Genomic DNA, 16,497 nt, shown 5'->3' on the forward strand with positions numbered 1-16,497 from the left:
TTTTCACTCCCGGTAGAAACTGCCCAGAGTGTGGATAAACATTTGTTAGGACACTTTGAGCCAAGACGCGTACTTTGGTCGGGCAGCTGGGAACCTACCTGATGCGGAGCACGTTTCGAAGATTACTTTACCTTCTGATACTCATCAAACCTGTCCGACCATAATTCCCCTACATAATTTTTACCAACCCGCACTTCTTCTGGGAGAAAAATGACTCCAAAGGGCAGAAAATTCACATGTTTGGCGGCCATCTTGGAAAATGGCGGAATCGAAATTTTGACCCCAGTTTCCTATTGTGGACTCCCATATACGGCCGCATGCCAAATTTCAGTCGGATCCGAGCACTTTTATTTTAAGACCCCACTTTGAGTCGGCCATCTTGAAAAAATTTTTTGACCCCCACCGCCCTCTATGACATTTGGTCGAGGACCCCACGCCCATCTCCAGTACTTGCCGAGCTACGGGGCTCTGAAATTTGTATGGCGGCCATCTTGTTTATTCGAATTTTGAATTTTTTTCACTTCCGGTAGAAAGTGCCCAGGGTAGCCGCTATTTTTAGTTTGACGATCCTGCCGGTAGGTGTTATACTTTGGCCGCGATGCCGGGGTCCCACTTGATGCAGTGCACTTTTCGAAGATTTCGGATTTTTCTGGTACTCACCGGAGCCATCCGATCACGACTCCCGTACATCATTTTGACCCACAGCGATTCCTTCTGGGAGATCAATTATCTAAATCACTGGTTCAGTCAGTCAGTCAGACAGTGGTAATCCAGCTATACTTTCATCCGATATGTTTATTTATTTATTTATTTATTTTTCACTTATATATGTCACTTAATTCACTGACAATTATCAACCGCTGCACTCCAAAAGCTTCACAGTTAAAAATTATATGAGCAATATCAGCATTGGCATTGGAACAATAATTACATTTTGAGCTAGTTACAATCTCTAGTCTATTAAGATGGGCTGGAACTAAGCAATGACCGAATCGCAGGCGATTAATTACAGCTATGAACTTTCTGCCGCAGTACTTGAATCTGTAATACCAGGGCTCTATTGGTATGTCTTTTTGTATTTCTGCATACCACTTTCCTTTACTTTCCTTAGTTTTATCCCAATATTGCAGCCACATTCTTCGTGTGTTTCTTTTCAATAATTGGTAAAAATTAGTAAATGGTACTTTTAAAATCTCCGTATGATCCTTATCGTGGTCTTGCAGAGTTGTCAAATCCACATACAATATAATCTTTAATTTGTTTGGAGAACTCCGAGCCAAATTGTATACTTTGACCGGGCAGCTGGGGTCTGACCTTAGAATAATAACGCATAGAAACCTACCCGCACACGCTAAGTGAGGCAAGTTAAAGGCTTCCCAACGGGCTCCCAGGAGCGCGCGGGCTGTTAGTGCTCAAGGTCAAATTGCACCGCGAACAGCTCCAAAATTTTTTGCTAAAAATGACGAAATGTGCGGTAAATGGGTGTAAAAATAGAACAGACAAACATAAAATAGACACTAACATCACATTCCACAAGTAAGTAATGCGTTTCAACTCATATTTTTATGTAATTATTCACTAAAACAGAAAAATAATTTCGCGGCAACAAGATACGAAAGTGTTGCAAAGTAACGAATTTTTTTTCTCCCCATTTTGCTATTCTGTATCAAAATAATTATATTACGTAAATTTTAGTGGTGCCTGTAATTTCGATTTATTTGCGCATCTTGAACTAATATTTACTTGAATAAACATTAAATGTTTTCGTTAACTCCTGTAAGTGATTGGGACACTTAATTATTTTATAATACTTTTAACGGCTCTGCGTTCATGCTTTATTGAATAATTATTTATTTTAATTTTATTTGAATTGAAGCACATATTGCAACAAATTTACAGTATATATTTGTTTCTACTATAAAGTTGGCACCACCAGTACAACTTTGATAGCTTATTATATGTCTTTCTTTTCGTAACTCAAGCGAAATATTTTATATTAAAATATTTTATTTTCTTAAAAGGGGAGCATTCTTAAGCGATTTTTTAATCTATTTTAACAGTTATTTTCTTTAATGTTTGCTTATGGCATTTTCGGTTTTAGGTTTCGAATATGGCACTTATTTCTAAATCCAAGATGGCGGGCGCGATTTTTCGAATAATGGCAAGTTGGGTATCGTTTTCGAGATGTTTGGGAATGTTCAATACAAATATGGCACTCATTTCTAAATCCAAGATTGCAAACACGACAGTTCAAACAAAAGCAATATTCGTACCTCGAAAACGATACCCAACTTGCCGTTATTTGAAAAATCGTGCCCGCCATATTGGATTTACAAATAGTGCCATATTCACATTGAGCATCCCCAAATACCTCGAAAATGACACCCACATAGCATTTTTTTGAAAAAATCGTGCCCGCCGTCTTGGATTTAGAAATGAGTGCCATATTCGTAATGAGCACCCCCAAGTATCTCGGAAATGATACCCATATTGCATTTATTTGAAAACTCGTGTCCGCCATCTTGGATTTAGAAATGAGTGCCATATTCGTAATGAGCATCCCCAAATACCTCGAAAATGATACCCATATAGCATTTTTTTGAAAAATCGTGTCCGCCATCTTGGATTTGGAAATGAGTGCCATATTCGTAATGAGCATCCCCAAATACCTCGAAAATGATACCCACATAGCATTTTTTTGAAAAATCGTGCCCGCCATCTTGGATTTAGAAATGAGTGCCATATTCGTAATGAGCACCCCCAAGTACCTCGAAAATGATACCCATATTGCATTTATTTGAAAACTCGTGTCCGCCATCTTGGATTTAGAAATAAGTGCTATATTCGTTTTTCATCGACAAAACCGACCATACCTGTAGGCACTTGATCGACAATGTCGGGCAAATCTGTAGGCACCTTCAACTTAATGATGAGTTAAGCAAGATACAATTTCCCCACTTTTGAGGGAAATGTTATTCCATGGCATTATTATTTGTATATTTGTGTGCGTGCCGACGAGCGTAGTTACAAGTTGCTTACGCCTACATGAATTTGGTTTTTGCCTCACTTGTGACAGTTCGTTTGATATGAAACTATCATTCTATGCGTTAATATTCTAAGGGGTCTGACCTGATGCGGAACACATTTTGAAAGTGTTGGTACCTTTTATGTTCACCTAATCCATCCGTCCATTACTTCTCTGTATAATTTTTACCTACTCGCCCTTTGTTGATGAGGCGAAGGATGTATGTCAGGACCGTAGCAAGTGGAAGACTATTGTCTCCGCCTACCCCGACGCGAAAAAGGCGTGAAGTATATGTATGTATGTACTCGCCCTTTGTCTGGTTAAAAAATTACGCCAAAAGATAGACAGTTTAAATGTGTTTCGGCCATCTTGGAAAATTGCTGAATTAAAATTTCGAACACAGATTTGTATTGTGGGCTTCTATACATGCCCAGATATCGAATATGAGCCGGATCGGAGCACATTTTTGTCGAACGGCCATTTTGAATTCGCCATTTTGATTTTTTTTTATTACCAGCAATTGGCTCTTACCACCTTCTATCACATTTGTTAGAGCGCACTCCACCTATCTCCAATAGTCGCCGAGATGTGGGCCTCCAAACACATTGTCCTATAAAAAATGTATGGCGCGGCCATCTTGGAAACTGGCGTAAATAAAATTTTGACCACAAATTCGTATTGTGGACTTCTTTACATGGCCAGATGTCGAATTTGAACCAATCCTGAGCACCTTTTTGTCGAACCGCCATTTTGAATCCGCCATTTTGAAATATTTTTTCACCACCAATTGGCTCTTACCATCTTCTATCATATTTGTTTGAACGTGCTTCACCTATCTTCAATACTCGCCGAGATGTAGGCCTCGAAACACATTAGACGGTAGAAAATGTATGGCGGCCATATTGGAAAATGTTGGAATCAAAATTTTGACCACATATTTTTTTTAGGAACTACCAGACATGGAAGTGTTTAAAATTTCAGCCGGTTCGGAGCACCTTTTTGTCGGGCCGCCATCTTGAATCGGCCATCTTGAAAAAAATATTTCAACAGTCAGTTGGACTCTGGCGTGCTCTACAATATTAGTTCGAACACGAGTCACCTATCTCCAATAGTTTCCGAGATGGAGGCTTTCAAAATTTGTATGGCGGCCATTTTGTTTTTCGAATTTTGAACTTTTTTCACTTTCCTTAAAAATTGCCCAGGGTGTGTATGAACATTTGTTTGGGCACTTTGAGCCTGGACGTATACTTTGGCCGGACGGCTAGGGTAGTACCTGAAGCGGAGCACATTTCGAGGAGTTGAATAGTTTTTGACGTTCATATGACCGATATGACCATTACTCTCCTACATCACTTGTACCTATCCACCCTTCTTCTGGGCGAGAAATGACTCCAAAGGGCGAAAGTTTCACATGTATGGCGGCCATATTGGAAAATGGCGGAATCAAAATTCTAACCGCAGATTTGTAACCTAAGCCCCCATACGCGTCCGCATGCCAAATTTCGGCCGGATTGGACCACCTTTTTTTCGGGCCGCCATTTTGAGTCGGCCATCTTGAAAAAAATTTGTCACCGGCAGTTGACCCCCGCCGCCCTCTATGACATTTGGTCGAGCACCCCCCACCTACCTCTTGTAGTTTTCGAGATATAAAGCTCTGCAATTTGTATGGCGGCCATCTTGTTTTTACGAAATTCGAATTTTTTTCACTTCCGGTAGAAACTGACCAGGGTGGCGGCCATTTTTAGTAAGAACACCTTTCCGGTAGGTCTTATACTTTAGCCGCGCGCGTAGGCGTTTACCTGATGCAGTCCACTTTTCGAAGATTTCGGATTTTTCTGGTACTCACGGGACCGATCCGTCTACGAGTCTAGTACATTATTTTTACCCACCGGCACTCCTTCTGGGAGAACAATTATGTCAGTATCTAGTTAGATCAGTCAGTGGTAATCGAGCTATATATAGTATAATATATTCCGGATGTTGTTGCGGCTGTCGCGATTCTGTAGCGCGTCAGGAATGTTCGCCGATGCTCATGTAGACGGATTTGCCGCCATAATGAGAAAAAGAGCGGCATCCTTGATGCGCAGAGTTCGTGGCAGCGGTAATAGCATTGTGGTTATTGTTGCTGGCAAGGTCCAGGGTTCATTTTTTGAACACTGGACTAAATTACATGTATGTCCTAAACCCAGTACGTATTTATGAATTTGTATATTCTAACACTAGTATGTAAGTTTTTGTTTGTTATACTAACCAATATGGATGAAATCTGAATTAAAGTATTTGAATTTGAATTTGAATTTATTCTAATTTATTTTATTGAGCCATTTACAGGTCTCTTGTACAAGTGGATTGTGGAGTGATTTTTTATTATAATAATAGTAGTGTATTATAAACGCTATGGGACGTTAACACATTATTCATTGACTTACAATTATATGGACGTCGGGTCCGCGCTAAAAAGTGTCCGCACTTGTAAGGCGCTAAAATCGTATACAGAGCGCGACACTCCGCTTTAGTCTTCATTTGTTCTACTGACAGCGCGATACTGCGATGACATTACAATTTAAATTTCGAACAGGTTGACTTGGGACATTTTTTTCGTGGTTTTTGTATTAGACCCGTCGTCCATTTATTTGTAAGTCAATGACATTATTATTGTTATTTCAGAGTTCTCCGCCGCAAGCAAACCAATGAATATTTGAAAAACCAAATATACGTGATCGTTAAAGAGATCAAAGAGATTTGCGCCGGATTCTTTTCGATGAATTAAATTAACCTTTGTGTTATATTTTGAGCGAGATTGTACTTTATTATATAAGTCAAGCAAATTTGCCCATAGGGTGTTAATGCTGACTAAATACGATCACCAAAACAAACAATTTTTTTGGTCACACCAGTATGACATTCTAGTGTGACCACCAAGAGGCCGTTATTTTGTTGTTTCCTAAAAATGTTACGAGTTTGGTCACTTTATCATTAAGGGTGCGTAAGCAACCCTGTAACAAAAGGTGTTTGGCAGGCAATTGACAATCACCTCTGAGCTACGGCACTTTTGTCTCCGAAGCGGTTGCCTGAAACGCGTTGGCTCACACTGAAAATAAATTACAAATAAACACTACATGGCTACAAAAATCATAAGAATCAAAATCATAATAATATAAGCTAGACACAGGCCAGACAAACGGCGTTCCTAGCGATTTAAGTTTAAAAAAAAAAACATAATTTTTAAGAAAAAATGGCGGATTATTATATTTAGTTACAGTTTTCATACAATAAATTTTTTTTTATTTTATGACGGGCACTCAGGGGCACTGCCACTGCGCCAGTCGCTCTGAGACATAAGTATTGTTGAAAAGTCCCATGTGTCTGTAATTTCACCAGTAAAACTCAAGAAATGGGTAAAGTGCTAGTACTTCCTTGGACAAACTCCTTCACAAGGATTTGTACTACTACTAAATCTTTTTTAGACGAAAAAGTAGCAATTCCACTAAATTTTCACCACGCAATCATGTGGACTCTCACGTACTAGCCACTAAAAAAAAAACAATAGGACCTTCCTTTTTCATGGATTTGAAAGAGGAAATAGACGCATTTTGTAATATTAACATGAAATTTGAACAAAATTCCAATTACTAAATTATAAACAGTGTCCACTCTTGTCGTCGGCCGTTTACAAGTTTCAACGCGATTTAAACTCGCACTAGAACCCTAGCGCTTGTCCATTTCTGCGTGCGGTGGATCTTTGTTCATATCAAATGTCATCAACGACATTTTTATGTTAGGACAGGGTCGTATGAAAAATTATATTTTCTCGTATAAAATTTCCAAAGGCACGCATTAGACTGATGCGACCCCACGTACGTGATGAATGGACTATCAGCATGTTCTACCGTGAGTGCACAGCCATAGCTAGCAGTCGCGTAAAATATATGTAGATATATTAAAAAAATTAGAGGGTTTACAATATTTGTTTATAATATAATTATTCAATATCATAGCAGAAATCAAGTCCTCAAGACTATTTGTCTTTTTGGCTCGGGCACCTCGAAAGGGTGCCAGCTCAAAGGGCGGTGAAAAGGGCTTACATGAGACGTCCAGTTGGTCGGTCTAATTTACCGGTGGAGGGACGAAGTGGAAAAATACCTCGGCGCCCCGCACGCAGACAGCTGACCCTGATAATTTTGGTATATAATATTTTTGTTTTTTTTTTAATTGGGACATGAAATCACAGCTGCAGCTGCTTGAGTTTATTTAACGGTGTTACCTTTTTAAGCTGATAGCTTGTTCGTCCCGTCACTTGATATTATAAAAAAAAAAGCTTCACAGCTATTTTTTTTTCTTTATTTATTAGAGGGTTTATTCTTAGTAGAATATGCCACCCCTATAGGAATCTATCAACAATCAAACACAAAACACAAATAAATACATAAATACTAATAATTATCTACATTTTATACATTTTTGTATCTTATGATACAGCGCTTTGGCGACTTTGGAAGTAGAAGTCGCCAGGACGCTGTTAAAGCGGCTTCTCTTGGCCTGAAAGCGCGCCGAGGAAAAAAGGCCGCTCGAGCACGCCCGGGCTTGTTCGGATCCGCCGCTGGTCGGTTACTTCAAAGCTTCGCGCGGCCTATGCTTTCGATACAAATTCGAATACGCGCCGCCCTTGCGTCGGCTCGAGGCCACCCGGACTCGCCCTTTTCGCGAACTCGCCCATATAACGACAGACGTGTTTGACGTTACGGGCCGAGGGAATGCACCATTACATATACCCACACTTAGCCTTCAGGCTCGCATCGGACATACTTTGCAGCTAATGCTCAATAAATAATAATAATCAAAAGCTATTAGGCAAATTTGAAACTGGTATACTAAACGAATTCATATAGAAAGAATTTCGCTCGCAACTTGTGCTCAAAGCTGACTAGATCGGTGCCATCAGTCAAGTTGGCTTCTAATAACACGACCCATCAAATACGCCTGACGTTTGTGACAAAAAATATGGAAAATTATCTCATATTTTTAGATATAATGTTGAATACAGCATTTTCACTCTGGTGAAATGTAGTGAAATATTGAATAAATAGAGCTCATCTTTCTATATAATATGCCAGGATTTACGCTGCTCGTAGATTATGAACGTATTAAGTAAAGCGAGTGCTTTATACAGAATTAATGGAAGTGTATCAGTTATACATAACCTATGTACATTTAAATGTAAAATGCTTGGTGTGACTGGCTTGAGAAGCAATGACTGGCTGACCGTGACTTTACCAAGTGATGGAACGAACAAATCGTGCTTCTGGTGGTAAGCGACTACGCCTGTCCATAACAGTTGCAGTGCCACTCAGAGTTTTAAATAGAAGGGCATTGCCATTGCGCCTGTCACCTTGAGACAAGTCCTAAGTGCCTGTAATTTCACCAGCACCCTTCAAAACGGAACCCAGTAATGCTCACTGCTTGGCGGCAGAAATAAGGTAGTAGCAGTACTTTCATGGACGAACTCTTTCACAAGGAGCTCTACTGTTACTAAATTTCCCAAATTAGTCTTACCGGGAACCGAACACTAATCATCTCACGTCACAGTGCAAAGCGTTTGGCCACCGAGGTCGTCAAAATATTTAATGATATTTATTATTCCGTATATTGATTATTTTCTTCACCTAATTGTTATTTGTAGTTTAAATTTTAGCTGTTTGTGTCATATGTTTATTGTGTTCCTTCTCATGATGCGCATGAGTAGTATTCATGCAATTTTGGTTATTATTACAATTACTATTTTATTATTTATTTTCTGCTATTATTATGTTTTTCAATAATTCTTTGTGATTTTTCTATTTTAAATGTAGTATTACAGCTGAGTGAGATTTACAAAATTAAATTCAAAGGGGAAGCTTAATGTTCTGAAAAAAATGTAAGCGTGTTAATATTAGTTTACAGTGCATTGTATTTAGTATACTACAGTGTACCTTCTATGTCCGCCGCAGAATGGTGCGGGTATTGTTAAAAGTTACAAAATGAACAGGCGATTGTTACCTGCATTTCTAAGTCCGGTGGCACTCTGAGTTCTCTGGCAGAGGCGACGGAGGCTACCGAAGCGTTAGACACGGAATCTTCTGAGGAGGACGATGATGGCGGCGCGGGTGCTTGTGAGCGCGACCGACGACGACCAGATTTACGACCACGAGTCGATCCATCGCGACTGCCTGGCACCTTAGTTACAAACGTTTGATGCAAAACTTGAAACCTTTTGTTCTTCTACTCTGGCAAGTGCTTTTTTTTAATATCGTACATTCACTTACCTCAAGCAAGTTGTGCATCGAATGCGGCATATGTGGGAGAGTGGATTTCGCTGTTCCCGCGACTTCGTGAGACGATGTTCTTGTCGTTCTCCTGTCTCTTCTTCTACCAGCTTTCCTCTGAGTACTGCTTCCCGACTTACAACTACCTCCTTTTACACAATCGGAACTAGGAAAGTCGTATAATCCATCAGAATCAGTAAACGGTAACTGCCGACCATAAAACTGCGGTGAAAACCTTCCCAAACCTGTCTTGTCACTCATAGGACTTTCGCTTCGTGAGCTAACGGGACTCAACGGTCGACTGCAGTCGGAAAGTAAGGTCGGAGGTCTCAAACAAGCCTTCTCATCTAAGCCTCTCTCTACACTAATGCATTTTACTATAGAACACTTGGTCACTCCACTTGGGGAGCATAAAGTCGCTTGGGGTATATCTAGCGTTTCTTTTAATACGACTAAAGTTTCCATCTCTTTAGCGCTGGATGGTAATACGTCATCTACTTTTTCATCAGTTCCAATACCCTCGTCGTTCGACTCTAATAATGGATCATCTGATAGCGTTTCCGAATCTGATCGTCCACGTCTTCTTTCATTTGAGTCATCGTTCGATGTGGCAGGACTTGAGTTAGTCTTCATTAACGGCCTTCTTCTTGATTGAAATCCACTACCGCCACCTCCGGATCCAGGATCTTCCATTTCAGAAGGACATAGAGGATTACTCGAACCGCATCTTGAAGGACCAGGACTAGCCATGGAACTGTACCCGGACGAAGAAAGATTTGATTCTGAAGGTGCCCTTTCTCCTCTAGCTGACATGGAGAATGGACTTAGATAGCACATATTGCCTGTTGGTGGCGGAGGCCGTGGCGACAGTGGCTCATCAGATTCTTCGCTAGCATTATAAGTAACAGTTATTAGAGGCGGTGGATGTAGTTCTAAAAGTGGTGGAGTACGTCTAGGAGGCGGCGATCCAGGAGACGGCCGTTCAATAGTTAAGATGGGTACTAGTAAAGTAGGTGGGTTGGGAGACGGAGAAGACATTTCTCGTTCGGAGTCTTGACTGTGTGTAAAACTCGGACTTGGGGAATCCGTTACTAGAGTGGACGGTGTTGGCGTATCTGTGCTTGTTGCTGGTTGACGTAGCTGAAAAAAATAAATTAATGTTATAAATTTATTCTAAGTTATTTTAAACAACTTTGTAAGAGATTTTACTTTTAATCTCAGTCCAGAAGTTGGTCGCTCAGGTTTAAATTCGCATCTTATTTCATCAAGTTCGTCCTCGCTGGGAGAGATGCATGTTATTGTCGAGTCACTCTTTATAATCTGTTCTGTTCTCTTGGGCAACCGAGGCGAAGGCAAAGGCGTAGGGAGGGGAGTAGGCAAGGGGGTCGGAAGTGGAGTGGGAAGCTCGCGAATGGGAGAAAGGCACTTGTTGATACCGCTAGGAACTTCGAGAAGAATTGATGGTGGGTGCAATAGGTTGCCGCCGGATGATACAGACTTGTGTGTGTTGAGAGGATCTACGACCTGAAACAGATAAATACAGACTCATACCAAATTAATAAAAACTATGACTGGTATTGAATCATGTTTATCATTACAGACAACAAACCTGTATTTCTATTGTATTGTGTGGCCTAGCAATTGGTGAGTCCGGAGCAAGTGAAGGTATATGCGAAGAAGCTAATGATATATCGTCGCCATCCACAGTGTCATCCTGAGGAGACGAAGCAGTCGGAGTACTAGACGCCGAAACTCCGCCTGAAGACGCTCTAGAAGCCATTGCGGCTGATGACGCCGAAAAATTCCGGAACATGGCAAGGATTGAATCTGCGCTGGAGATTTTTGGGGTTCTGAAATGAATTAACCGTTGTTAAAAGCCACTGAGCAAGTAAAAATATTTTTAGATGTGTTCTATAGTTTTTTAAAAGGTGTCATTTATTTAAAAGTTTCTAACTAAGATATCATAGCATTGCGTAATGTTATACTACAATGAATAGACAGTTTTACCTCGAATATTTCTTTAAAGCTGCATGTGCCAAATTCAAATCTAAACTAGACATAGAATCGCTTCCTTGGTTACTCGATGTACTATGCGGCGATCTGATTTCTACACCCGGGGAAGGAGGTGTACTCGACGCTTTAGCCCTCATTCCTCTATCAGCGATAACTGCCATCGGAATGGCAATTGTGTTCATCATATCAGCATCTGAACTTGAACTCATTTCAGCAGAGACTCTGTTCAAAAGCCTGGCAAATGTCACTTTCTTTTCTAACTTAGGATCTGATATGTGTCTCATTGAAGGAGATGTGGATGGCGTCGATGCTTCACTAGCAAAAGACGTTTCTCTGTTTTCCATTCCATAATCTATAAACGCAGGGGCACTTTCTACTGTGTTTAACGTCCTATTCTCAGACATCTGAATAAGTTCTCCCATGGTTATTTTTTTCGAATGATCGTTAGCTGTAGCGGGACTTATAAGTTGTTGTAATATCTGCTTCTTTTCAGCTGCATTTTTCCTTGTTGGCGTTGAATTGTTTCTCTTCTTTCTTGGTGATGGACTCCCTGTTTCAAAAGTCTAATGTAATAATTTTATTTTAAAAGTGTATAAATTAAGCTACAACATCGACGTTCAAGACAAAGCTACGTAATCTTCTTTCAGCGACAGTCAATAAAACGAAAATAGGTCTTCATGCCTTCGTTACAAAAATTTTAGTGCAACTAATGGAAGCCAACTCTTTAGGGTGCTATCAAGGTAGACTGGAAACAAGTCAATTTTAGATTGTGTTTTAGTTTGTTTCTTTCTACGGTAGTAATTAATGTTATTTCTTTACAAATTTTCTAGACAGAAATACAATATTAATATTAACAACACAGCTGGTCAAGTATATTAAACTATTACACAAAATAAAGGGAATATTATGGACATTGCAGAGTTCACAGAAGAGATAAGAAGTAGTGTAATTAGGTACGTGTACATAAAACACAGAACATTCATTGAGACAGCATGCGGAAGCAACAGTCGCTAAACAGATAGATTATGCACTGTCAAAAATATTTCTAGTTGATGCACTTGTTGTTTTAAACATTCAAAATTTATAAAATATGTGCAGTAATTTGAATGGTACCAACATAAACATTATATTATGTCTATAGTTTATATTAATGACAGTACAAAATCTGTACAAATAGTTGGACGACCTAAAAAGGTGCTAACGTAGGAAGGAGCGCTCTACAAGAAATGCTTTAATATCTGTGCAAGTCATGGTGCACAACAGTGATAGTAAGTCCCAATTTGAAGAGACCCGAAAGTCTACAGCATTCCACATCGATCATTCAGTAGCGGGACATTCAGTGCTGGCTTCGGTCCGCGCGCTCCGCAACTTTCATAACAAATGCTTCAATGGAACACGCAATGAACTAATAGGTTTGATGAACAATATTAGCTAAGAATAACTTGCCGGTTTCCAAAATACTGACAGATCTGTTGTGTTATACGAAAAGTGATTTTGTGTTAGTGACATTAAGTGTTGTCGTATCGTGAATATTTAGCGCATTCAATATTCAGTTTTTCAGAAATCCGGAGAGACTCATTCGAGTTTATTTTACTTTTATTTCATCAGATGATCTCACATGTCTCGCTACTACAATGACGCGACAATCGCAGCTAAGTTCTAAAACTTTTCTAAACTCTAATCTCTATTAGCGGCGGGTCTATCGGCGCCGGCGAGTCGGTTCTCTATCGGGGTGAGGTACATCTAGCGGTCTAAATCTACGCGGGGGTGACTCTACGGCGGTATCGAATCTGAGGGATGTACGAGTCTGATCGTGTTGCGGTTTCGGTGTTGCGGAGTGCGCGGCCCCTTCGCCCTCGCTCCACTCCTTACGTCCGGGCGGCGGCTTTAACAGATCGTCCAAGCTAAAGGTGCGCGCGGCCCTCGGGTGCGCGACGCCGGACACCGACGGCTTGCGGATACCCAGCCGGGTCAGCAGCGTGCGCGCCGGCGCCACGCCCCCCGCCCCACCCGCGCCCGACGCCTCGCGCAGCGTCGCGGCTGAAAGGGACAACACCCGATGAAGCGCGGCCTTGGCTGCCGCCGGCTCGGCTCTAACGACCGCATGACGACAGCTCCCGAACTCTAGCCTGTCCCGGGTCACTGTCCTTTCCAGAAGATCGGGAGTGCCCAGAGCTCGGTATCTGAGATGTTTGCATGACGAGGACGATGTCCGACTAGGGTGGCATGGTGCTAGTGACCGCGCACGTACCGGTGCTGGAGTCGCGCCCGCCGCGGGGCGCCGACGTCGCGGGTCAGCGTTCCGCCTGCGGCACGGCGGCGTACCTCTGCCGGCCTGCCCGCACCGCTAGCCCCGTACACATAGGAATGCCAGATTTTTCACATGCCGGAACATTCCACAAAGAAAACTACATTATCGAGACGCTAAGAATCAAATTGTTCATTTACCAGCAGGTAGTAGCCCTAACCTTAGAGATGTTAAAATTTTTCGATAGTTTTTCTTAACAAGATATTTTCCGAAGCATAATAATGGAATGTCCAGGCGCAATGGAACGTCTGGTAGTCCTTTTAAGACTTACACCAATCCTTCAACTCGAATCTTGCAGTCAGTCTAGTGTTCCGAATGTCTTCGGGATTTTAAGAGGGAAGTTTTGCGATTTATCTAGTAAAAATAAATCTTGCATCATGCACACTCCAGGAATTTGAGACTTAAAAAAAAAGTCAAGTCGTCAAGTAGATTACTTATAAAGAATATATTGGAGTAATAAAAATCGCTTTTAGCGTCCTTACCATCCCAGAAACAGTGCGTAGGTACCCAAAAATACAATGCAGTAACAATCTGACAATATAAAGCAAAGATATATTACCTACGGTGTGGCTACCTACAATTTCTTTCCTCCAAAAAAGCTTCAAAATCTTGTGTTTTATCAGAAATCAGTGATAAGCTGAATTGAAAGTGTGCTGACGAAAAAGTCCAAGTATTGGTAAAAAAGCCTTTTTTAAATTAAATTCTCCAATTGGTTGAGCCTAAAGATTTGTCCTCCAAGTTTCATCTCTTTTCAACTTTAGGCTGTGTAACTGACTACCGACATTGGCTGAATTCCTTTGCCTTTACTTTTCATGAAAGTATCCTGGTTCTAAGAAAATCTTTTACCTAAATTATATAGCACATATTAAACTATCGGTAGTCAGTTTTGCTTCGTAAATCTAAAATTTACAGGCATAATTGACTTGGTACTTACGCCTGGCACATCTATCAGCTTCCTCAGCTAGAAGTTTCTCAATCTTCTCGGGGAAATGTCTCTTGGCACACCAGATCAAGCCAATTACACCGAGCACCACAAATACCGCTATGAGTCCCAGCCAGAACGGTTCATTTAGCATCCTTGTACCCAGACTGATAATTTTTGGACTTGGATTTGGTATTTCACATCTGTTGAAAATTCGGCATTTAATGATATCTGTCATTACTAATAGTCCGTTCCCAGAGAACATTGGTAGGAAATTTATGGGCTGATGGGTATCTAAAGTAGTAAAAAAAATTTAGTTTCCCGTAAAGACATGAAGAACTGTTTAGCAGGTCCATATTTCGATCTTTTGAGACGAAAGCTTAAAAGTTTAAATTTAAGAGTTTGACATTTTGTAGATTACCTCTTTCCTTTCCATGATGGATTGCACTGACAAAGAAAACCCCCATCTTTCTCAATACAAGCACCTCTGTTGTTGCACGGTCTGGAGGAGCAGGGTCGCACTCTTTCTGCGCAGCGTTTGCCGCGCCAGCCACGAGCGCACACGCATGTAAAGGCTTCTCCATCGGCGTCCTCAGGTACCGACAGGGAACAGTTGCCGAAAACGCATGGTGAACGCTCGCAAGCGGTTAGAAGGCAGAATATACCTGAAGACAGTGTGTATTTATCAGTTTCAGATCCCAAATTAAAAGATCTCAAGAAACAGCTACTGTTGAAAATTGAAAGTTTAAGGCATTATCCAGAAAAAACAAAAAAAAACCCAAAATTTGTCAGAATTACGAGAAAAAAAGGCAATAACAAGGTTAATTTCCTATCCAATTTTCTCACGTTTGCCGAGATGATCAAACTGAATCAGCAGTGATAGATAATAATACTGAGTACCACATTCAGATTCTTTACAAACTACGAATTGATTCCATTGACGAAGACGTAATAGATAAACAACTTGACTTGTGTAATCAGATGATAAACTCCTTCACCCCCCCGTAAAAACATCTGTGTCTCCAAACTATAATAACTAAGAGTTAGTGGCAGATTTGAATAGTAGTAGAACTTCTAGTGAAAAAGTTGGTTTAGGGAAGTACTATCACCATACCTAATATATTGGTTAAAGGTGCTGATGAAACAACATAGCAGAGGCAGTGCCTTCAAATCTTTTCTGTTTAAAGCTCTGAGCACTGTGATCCTGCCAGGAAAGCTCTTGTCAACAGACGAATGTTCGACCCGTCATTAGATATCATAAAAAATGGGAGTGCACGAAAAGAGCCTCCCCGCACGAGGTATCATTACTTTCTGTGTCTATATTTGGCGCAACCTTGGCAATAATTAGCGAGTACCTTACGCCCATTGACAACAACCGAGTGGCAACAACCTGAATAGAAAAGTTTCGACGGAAACTTGCCGTTTGCAAGTGTAAAATCAACTCACCCGTATAATATCCGGAACATTGACAAAAATGCCGAACGTCATCAGAGGCACAACGCCCGCCGTGCTGACACGGGTTGGGATAACATGATTCCAAACCGGTCTCCTCCGGCAGTAACAGCAGTTTGTTGTGGTAATCTGGGTCTAAAAACAACAAAGTTCGGTTTCATCCGTAAATTAACCACACCATTTTTTCGATTCTAGTTTTGTATTATACGTAAAGAGAAGCTGAACATTTCAAAAGAAGAACAGACAAGAAACAAGAACAAAACGTTTCAGTTTATGGACCTACTGGTTTCTTGCAATTGTAACGTCCTACCTTTGTTAACAAGCAACGACACGTCCATGTTGATTCCTTTCTCTCCAGCGAACTGGGTGATAGTAAGCGCGTGGAGATACGAGTGGATGACTAGGGGAGCAGTCGGCTGTACCTTCCGTTTGTTTCTATCCACTTCACACAAAGTCCATTGGGTGCCGTTGTTGT

General features: G+C 40.9%; 1 protein-coding gene across 3 annotated transcripts in view; it reads right to left on the reverse strand.

Moving 5' to 3' along the window:
* The window catches only part of LOC113236165 (verprolin-like), a 52,509-nt gene that overhangs the window by 4,050 nt on the left and 31,962 nt on the right, over window positions 1–16,497 (reverse strand). Inside the window, exons 1-6 of one of the 3 annotated variants that reach the window (XM_026472174.1) lie at window positions 13,592–13,704; window positions 11,335–11,890; window positions 10,937–11,177; window positions 10,537–10,851; window positions 9,328–10,467; window positions 9,062–9,238 (exon numbers count right to left, since the gene is read on the reverse strand). In XM_026472174.1, coding sequence (XP_026327959.1) covers window positions 9,062–9,238; window positions 9,328–10,467; window positions 10,537–10,851; window positions 10,937–11,177; window positions 11,335–11,762 — 2,301 coding nt within the window. In that variant the 5' untranslated portion in view covers window positions 11,763–11,890; window positions 13,592–13,704. Of the gene's footprint in view, window positions 1–9,061; window positions 9,239–9,327; window positions 10,468–10,536; window positions 10,852–10,936; window positions 11,178–11,334; window positions 11,891–13,143; window positions 13,541–13,591; window positions 13,705–16,497 lie in introns of those variants that run through there. The other 2 variants (XM_026472172.1, XM_026472171.1) reach the window with 2 other exon arrangements.

The sequence above is a fragment of the Hyposmocoma kahamanoa genome, unplaced genomic scaffold (assembly GCF_003589595.1).
Source record: "Hyposmocoma kahamanoa isolate Upper Pololo Valley unplaced genomic scaffold, ASM358959v1 89, whole genome shotgun sequence".
Classification (NCBI taxonomy): Eukaryota; Metazoa; Arthropoda; class Insecta; order Lepidoptera; family Cosmopterigidae; genus Hyposmocoma; species Hyposmocoma kahamanoa.